The 8,460-nt window shown below is 42.2% G+C and overlaps 1 protein-coding gene across 5 annotated transcripts in view; it reads left to right on the forward strand.

Moving 5' to 3' along the window:
* The window catches only part of LOC113207452 (klaroid protein), a 20,553-nt gene extending 14,571 nt beyond the window's left edge, over positions 1–5,982 (forward strand). For 4 of the 5 annotated variants that reach the window (XM_052268331.1, XM_026424030.2, XM_026424028.2 and 1 more), the window contains 10 exons: positions 22–258; positions 327–533; positions 1,996–2,285; positions 2,366–2,644; positions 2,718–3,012; positions 3,092–3,379; positions 3,474–3,589; positions 3,680–3,847; positions 3,926–4,018; positions 4,095–5,982. In XM_052268331.1, the coding sequence (XP_052124291.1) occupies positions 22–258; positions 327–533; positions 1,996–2,285; positions 2,366–2,644; positions 2,718–3,012; positions 3,092–3,379; positions 3,474–3,589; positions 3,680–3,847; positions 3,926–4,018; positions 4,095–4,205 (2,084 nt within the window). In that variant the 3' untranslated portion in view covers positions 4,206–5,982. The remainder of the gene's footprint in view (positions 1–21; positions 259–326; positions 534–1,995; positions 2,286–2,365; positions 2,645–2,717; positions 3,013–3,091; positions 3,380–3,473; positions 3,590–3,679; positions 3,848–3,925; positions 4,019–4,094) is intronic. The other variant, XM_052268332.1, reaches the window with a different exon arrangement.
* Positions 5,983–8,460: the final 2,478 nt, after the last annotated feature.

The raw sequence follows: 8,460 nt of genomic DNA on the forward strand, positions 1-8,460 counted from the left end.
CATTTGTATAATATTTTACAGCAAAAAAATTGCTATACTCTGACATTCATGGATCTGATTCTGATGAGGTAGATGACGCAAGATCCAGTTTTCGTTTTTCTCAACCACAAAATCATCCAAGTGTCTGGAAGACAACCCTTACTTTAATAATGACAACTCTAACCAGTATTTTAACTATCTTTTATTCAAAAGTGAGAAGTATTGCAGAGCGTGCTTCCACCATCTTCAGTACAAAGAGAAAACCTGCATATGTTTTTGGTAAGCTCAAATTAATTTCAGGTAACTAATGTTATTAAGGAGATATTCTAAAATCTTGTGTATTCTAGGAAACCAAGTTTACCATCCTAATAGGCAACAACCCTCTGGTGTTGTTTCAAGAATCTGGCTATCATTTCTTGAAACAGTCAGCAACACCTACCATTGGATCAGGCGTACTTCTGTCTCAAATAATAGGATATTTAATGGAGGCCAACAAAGGAGAAATAGTTGGCTCATACCTATTCTCCTGCTAATACCACTTATTTTACTCACCGGTAAGTGTGTACTCAGTAGAACCGACCTACACAAATCTTGGCTTTCATCTAGGTGTGAGGCAATTCGCACTCGTTTTCTTATCAGAACATCTGCACATCTTTTCTCAATTTGCTAAGATAAAAATTGCAGAACAAATAGTCTAACATTTATCATTCAATTTGATCTGCATGTAGTAGAATTATTATTGTTGGTTACAGAGTGTGTCATTTGTAGCATGGCTGGAGGTCTACATTTAATGTAGAAGTAGAATTTGATACAAATATTGGTTGTGCTGTGTTGCAGGATATTTCTTGGCTGAGCAATATTCCTTTCAATATCTAGACATCATTACATGCATGAGCAATATCACCATTGCTTGCTAACATTAGCCTCCTGCATATGATTTGCTTATCATTATTTCATATACCTTCTGACCTACTTCTACTAAAAATGTTGACCTGTATGTTTCTAACATTTACAGCATATGATTATGCATTTGTTTTGTTACTCCCATATGGCAAACTGTAGCAAGCAATAACAATTAAAGTCTTCACATTCTCTTTATCTAGCATGTGTCTATTTGTGATGGTGGTGGTTGTGGTTAGCTTTTATACTCTGTAACTAAATTATCTTGTCTCTTTCTGGGAATTTTTAAAACTTCATTTTTTTAAAAATCTTATCTATTTTTTAAAAAAATTGTTTAATTGAAGTGAAGCACATTATAGCTTTTTTAACATTTGTCTGACGTGACTGATTAATATCTGTGTGTTGACCCTATAAGCAATAGAGATTTTTAACCAGTTATTTTTCACTATATACCACATACCTATTTCCCTTATTTTGATTAATGAAAAACTTGCGCATTAAACTCTTAAAAAAAGGAATTTTAACAATTATGTAGTGTGTAGCTTTGCATTTGTGTGCTTCCTATATTTTTATTGAGTTCGGGTTGAGAAAGGAATATTTGGTAAGCCTCATTTTCATCTGAAGACCTTTGGCTTACTCCGTCGTTATGTTGTATCTTCAGTTTTTTTTTTTTAGAGATAAAACTTTTGAAAGATTATCTTGCAGAGTTTTTTATTATGTCCCTTTTGCCAGATGTATGTAAGTTTTTTCTGACAAATTCAGAGTTTATTTAAGTGTAAAAAAATAATATCTATGAGGTAAGTCTAAGGTCTTTAGCTTGGATAGATGGGGGAGAGCAAACAACGATCAAGAGCCTTCATGTTATTTCTTTAGCTCATCTCAGGTGAGTCTATCAAAGCCATTGAAATTCCTTTCTCTCTCCTGAGACTTCATATCATTCAACTGAATTTCAATACTTTTTCCTTCATGTTTGTTATCTTATTTTTTCAATTTTCTAGTTTTCTTGGGTTCTTGTTTAGTTCTTGGGAAAGTACTACATCTACAGTGAAATTTGCACCTAGTGTTGCATCCTTGGGCTGATCATGGAAAATAATCTTTTGTATTTTGTTATTCCAGGATTGTGGAGGTCATCAGAGGACCATCAATCGTCTATTTCTCAAATTACTTCAGCTGGTTTAAAAGGCCTTGGCAACTGGATATGGACCGTTCTACAACTTCCATTTGAATTGGCTTATGCTATAGTCTCACTTCCCTGGCATTTCTCGTCAAACTTTATGTCAATCTTGTATGATATAATTTTATGCCCCCTCATACTTCTTCAGTCCATATTTGATATCCTTTGCTCCTTTAGCTGGAACATAGTTTCTCTGTTCCAAATGTTACTCGCTCCAATATTAAGCTTGAAGGTAACAGTAATTTATAAGCTATATAGGGGAGTGTACTTGTTTTCTAAACCAAGTTACATAATTCTTATTATGTTTTGTAGATGAATTTGTGGGACACATCGTCTGAGCATGTTATCCAAGGAAGTGAATCTTATTTAGATCTACCTACTGGAATAGACAATGATGGCATCAAAGCTCTTTTAAACTCGGCTTTGCAAAAACAGGAAGAGTCCATCTTGCTACGAATGTCAAAAACTCATGATGGTCTTAGGGCAGATTTCCTTTCAAAAATGGCAGCGCAAGAAAAGCAACTCCGTGCTGAGTTGGAAGCCAAGGAAGGACTTGGGCAGCAGTTAAATTTGAAAGTTACCCATTTACAGGTGAGTTTACTTTGTTAACATTATTCATACTATTGATGAGAGCAAAGTCGAAATATGTTTCCTTTCTGTCTAGGATGAATTACGACGGCTACGCAGGAGATTTTCTACATGCTGCAGAGGATCTGAACCCTTACCTTTTGATGCTGTGAGAGGAAAATTATGGGAAGAATTAAAGAAACTTTTGTCAAGTCCTGAAGGGTTGGTTCTACTAGGTGCAGCTGCTGTTTATAATTCTCCTGCTGACAAATCTCAAGCCAATATTCCACAATTTAATGATACTGAAATACGAGCTTGGATTAGCTCTAGCTTCCTCGACAAAGATGATTTTGAGAAAGCTTTGGCTAATATGACGAAGTATTTCAACGAAGGTATAATATAACAGAGTTTTCTGTAAAAGTAAATTATTTTTGGTTTTAGTCATCTTCATTTTTATAATAACTTTTTCAGAGCTTGAGAGGCGTAGTGCTAATATGATGGCAGCAACTGCAGAGGAAATTAATGCTAGGATAGCAAGACAAAGTCAGATTCATTTAGCCCAAATCTCAAAACTTCAGTCAGAGTTGTCGACCTCATTTGGGTATCAAACTAGTCACTTCCAGAACAGAGCAACATCATCAGTCACTGATTCAACACTCTCTGTAGATGAATCAATAGTGCGTAAAATAGTTGATGCAGCCATTGCCGTTTATGATGCTGACAAAACAGGCATGGCAGACTATGCTCTTGAGTCTCAAGGTAATTAAGAACTCTGATTCCCACTTAAATTTCAACTCCTTGGTGGTCAGTTATCATTATCATGTCGTTTAATCACACTTAACTTTATTTCCAGGTGGACAGGTTGTTAGTACACGCTGTACAGAGACATATCAGGTGAAGTCTCCTACTCTCTCTGTGTTTGGAGTCCCTCTTTGGTATCCATCTAATAGTCCTCGTACTGTAATCCAGGTATGTTCAATTTGTAGTCTCTAAAAGTTTCCTGGATTAAGAGTATCCTCAGCAAAGATCTATCCTCATCTCTCCTTTTGTTTCATACAGCCTGGTATGCACCCTGGTGAATGTTGGGCTTTTGTTGGATCTCAAGGATATCTTGTGATTCAACTCTCCCATCGAATACGTGTAAAGGGTTTCACATACGAACACATTTCTCCTGTTCTCCTGCCAACTGGAAAAATGAACTCCGCTCCCAAAGAATTTTCAATTTATGTGAGTGGTAACTACTGTATCTAAAATACTACATATCATGAAAAAAAGACATTATCTTAAAAGAGTGATATATTGCAGGGTCTGAGTACAGAAGGTGATCCAACTCCAGTTTTGCTTGGTGACTACCACTACCTTCAAAACAGCACTAGCATGCAGTTTTTCCCAGTACAAGTAAGTTATTCTTTTTTTAGCGTTGCCCCAAATAACTACAATTTATATTTAAATTTAAAAAATTATCTGATTTCAGCAGTCGAATGCACCACCTCTACAGTTGATTGAGATTCAGGTAAAATCTAATCACGGCAACATAAATTATACATGTATGTATCGCTTTAGAGTTCATGGCACAATTGCATAAATTATCGTTAGGTCTTTTTTTTTTTGTTGTTAACTTCACTGAATAGAGCCAAAGCCTATTCATTATATCATTCTCACAATTTAAATTATTGTTTTGTGAGTTCTCATAATTTATTTTTCTTTATTTTTTGTTTTCAATTTTGGGATAATCTAATGTAAGAGCAAAAGTACCCTAAAGCTATGCATTTAGCCTGGTCAAATATTTGGATTAGTGTTACTTGGTCATAAAAGTGGAGGGCTGACATAGCTTTATCTTAAGTTCCTCAGTGTTTGTTAGTGTTGCTTCCACTTACAAAATTATGATCTCTGCCTTGTATTTATTTTATGTTTGATTTGCTGCCACAATATTTTAATGAAGTGTCCTTACTTGAAACAAGTTTAGGCCTTTGGCAATACCTACTTTTGACTGGTGTTTTTCTAATCAAAATGGATTAACTACATCTTAAAACTTCTTGTGGGTTTCCTATGTATATTTAGTAGAAGCTAAGGTAAACCAAAGTCAATATTTTTGAGTGTTTAAATATTAAATATTTATTGTTAGTGATATGTTATGATTTTACCTAGTCCTTGAACAAGTATTTGCTAATATTCCTTTTTTTTGTAAGGCCTAGTACTTTTATTCAAAGGGAGAAGTTGTTATATGAAACTGGTCGCTTTATAACCACTGATCTCTTCGTTTAAAAGCTTTTAACTACCATATATCAAAAAACTCAGGAAGAAGAAAATTTGTGACTTAAAACTTACAAAATTGTTTTGGCAGGAACTGAAATGGTTTCTCATGTGCTGATCTCAATGGTCAGAGGTCTTGTGTTGATCATTGATTCATGATATTGGATCTCAATTTCAAATGATAAGGTTTTGGAGTTCCAAATAAATAGCTAGGATTTAGCTCAAAGTTTTACATGTAGTTTTGTGTCAGTACAAACAGCTATTTTATATTGCCATACAAACATAGTGTGCTGGTTAGTCTAAGAATTGAGAATTGTTTTAATTCCTATGCAGTAGCACTGAGAAGTGCTTTGCACTATGAAGGTACACTAATGTCCATGAATATGAAGTCTTATATTGTGTGTGCCTCATTGAGCAACAAATGTGATAAATGATCTAGTTGTAAACTTTACCACCTAAAGAGACCTTCTATGTTATGTCTAAGACTTAATAATTTATTTTACTATACATTTTCTGTCATGTTTAGATATACCCCTTAGTGCTACTTGAAGAGAATATTTCCTGAATTTCCTCTAAAGACATTGGTTTTGTACTTACTCTGTGAGTTCACAAGTCATAAACTAAGAAAGCTGGAATGTCTTTCGCTGTATAGTGCTGCTTTCTTTGTTTGCTCTCATAAAACCTTTTGTGCCATGAAATTGTTTTGCTACTTTTTATTCTAGACTTGCAAAGGAATATACTGTAGTTTGTGCTTGTCTTTTTCATATTTGGCAGAAACTCTTACTGTCAACTCCAATATCCCCCTCTTACCGATCCACTACTCATTCATTTTTCTTATCTACCTTATATGTAATATTGTCATATAGATCTTGATCTTCCAGATTGAATCGTATTGTCCCAGTTCTTCCTTCTTTGCATTTTTGCTTTCTGATCAAATTTTGTTGATACCAAAGTTGCCTGGTTTTTACCATTTTACAAATGTAATTTTAGCATGTGAAAATAACTTACTGTGTTGTAAAATGATGTTTAGAGTAGTTTGCATACCGTACAAAGAAAACTGTATTTGTCTAACTTATTTTCAGATGCAATAAATTATTGCATTCATTCAACACTGAGTATATGTTCAATTTCCTCCCGGATCGCCATCATACAGGAGGGTGGGTGCGACCAACGCCGTCACTTTATTTTTGCTTAACTGTTCAGCACGCAGGCCTGCGGGTTGGTCTGCTCCCACTCATCATCTCTGTCCGTGGCGCCTTTTGTCCTCTAGCGGATATGCAACCCACCCCACTCTCGTGCATGCGGTACAACATACCCGAAATAAAAATGTCAAAATAAAATGAGACGGCGGGTCTTTCTCAAATTACAGTGGCTAGTAAAAGCCTTTCCAAAAAGTCTTTTCCAAATTGTTTCGACTTAACAGATTTGTAACATTTTGACTTCAATGTTTTGCTGTGCTTTATTTTCCATCGCGTATACCTACTCAGCGAAGTAATGTATGCAGTACAGTACACAGTACCCATCTCTGCGCCGCGAGTGTTGTGCTCTACAAGCAGCGCACGCGTGCTTTGCCCGACAGGCCCGTTGCTCATGGCCCTACATCGCGTCGCCGAACACAGGCAGCCCCCCCCCCCCCCTCACACGAACACACACACACACACGTACCACACAGGCGCGCGCTCGCGCTCCTGACGCAACACGCGGAAGGGCAGTAAGGCTCCAGTGAGCTCCAGGCGCGGCGCGCAGCCGCGTACAGAGCGTTCTGGGTGGACCCGCGCTACTATTTCGATTGCGGGTCTTAGTATGGTCTGAGTCACCCGCGGGCGCGGTGGACCACCTCAGCAAAAAACGGGATTAGCGCGATGTAGAGAAAAATGCCAAAGGTTGGAAACAAAATAGACCAAAAGACGCGGTTTCTCAATTTTTGCTATTAAAAGAAAAAGAAAGATTTTCATCGCGGCCGTTCATCTCTGGCGGAGACATATCTCCCCCCACATCGCGTGGCGCGGCGGCCTGGGTCAGCTGGGGTCAGGTGGTCGCCGTGGGTATCGGCCTGGTTCCGCGTCTCCAGCGCTAGACTCCAGGCCAGACACGGGGGCAGTGCAACCCAGGCCAGGGTGGGGCAACAGCACCACACGCGGGGGGCAGGGTTCAGAGAACACTTTGTGGAGCACGGCGTGGCGGCGCGGGGCGCGGCACGCCCGGGAGGGAAGCGCTGATGAGTCCATCTCTTCACCCGCCCGCCGCAGCCCGCCTTGCTAGGAAGCGCAGACGGGGGGCATCCCTCCGGCCCCAGACAGCCATCCCCGCCGTCTTGTCTTCCCTTTCAGTAGGATTACTCCGGCAGACTATTGTGCCCGGGTTCGGGCCTCTTCCAGCCCCAGCGTTTGCCCCAGCCCCCTCGCAGTGCCGCAAGCTGCGCAAGCCGGCCCGCAGCTCTGCTCATCTGGGCCTCGCCTTGCCTCGTCCTGCTATGGCGGGCCTGCCCGGCTTTGGCCTGGCCCGGCCCCTGGCCCAGGAGGGGCCGATGATGGTCCGGTCATTCGGGTTTTCTCTTTCTTGTGCAGAGCGGTGCTGGCCGAGCGGAGCGCGCCTGGGCGTTATTGCGAGATGGCCCGGCCCGAAAGAGAATGTCTTCCGCCTTCTTTTTCGGCATCCAGCCCCGTCCTGGACCTGGGCCTGTTGTGGGAGGCGGGGGTCTTGGCGACGAAGGGACCGCAGACAGGATGGGGCTTAAATCGCGAGAGTGTGCGGCGGCGTGGACAAGTATGGACAGTGGCAGCAGGCGCGGTTTTAAGTCCGTCTGACGGAGGGGGCGATTTGCTGTGGGTTGCCTACATTCAGGGGTTTTGTCGGACAAATTGCCTACCCACCCCAGGGGGCGATTAGGGCCGACCGGGGGGGGGGGGGGGTCGCCCCTTCGCCCCCCCATAAACCGCACTTGAGTGGCAGCCCTCCCAGTGGAACACCAGCTCCCTTACGGCGCTTATGTCGCGCTTTTAGAAGAACAAAGGGAATCAAAAAGAGCGATATAAGCGACTAAAAGGCGCTGGTGTTCCGCTGGGGAGTGCCAGAGTGGGCCCAGGAGTGGCGGCAGTGGAGTGACTCTGGAGTGCTCTAAAGCGACTACCGCGCAGGCGGGGCGGGGCTTCACCCTGGCGATACTACGCGGAACTCGAAACCAAAGTGCGCGGGAGCCGAAGGCGGCTGGACGCAGGTTGGACGCAGGCCAGGCGAACCAATATTATGCATAACCTACTGAACTTTGCGAAAACGGACTGAGGGTGGAGTGGAGAGCAGGACGGGGGTGGAGTAGTTAGAAGTGAGGGAGGGGGGCGTTGGCGGCGGCGGCGGGCGTGGTCGTTGGCTCGGCGCAGAGACTAGCCCGGCCAAGTAGGGCCGCCCACCGCAAGCGCGAGGTGCAGCAGGAAGCGCTCGTGGGTGACAAGCAGCTGGCTGGGCCTGGAGCTGCTGGCCGGGCTGGGCGAGACTAGAATCTGGACAACCTGCACCCGGCACACACGCAACCCCACGAGCGAGTCGGGGCGCGGCGGCAGGGCAGGGCAGGGCAGGGCAGGGCGGAGCGG

This window comes from Frankliniella occidentalis, unplaced genomic scaffold (assembly GCF_000697945.3).
Source record: "Frankliniella occidentalis isolate FOCC.00 unplaced genomic scaffold, Focc_3.1 Scaffold67, whole genome shotgun sequence".
Lineage (NCBI taxonomy): Eukaryota > Metazoa > Arthropoda > Insecta > Thysanoptera > Thripidae > Frankliniella > Frankliniella occidentalis.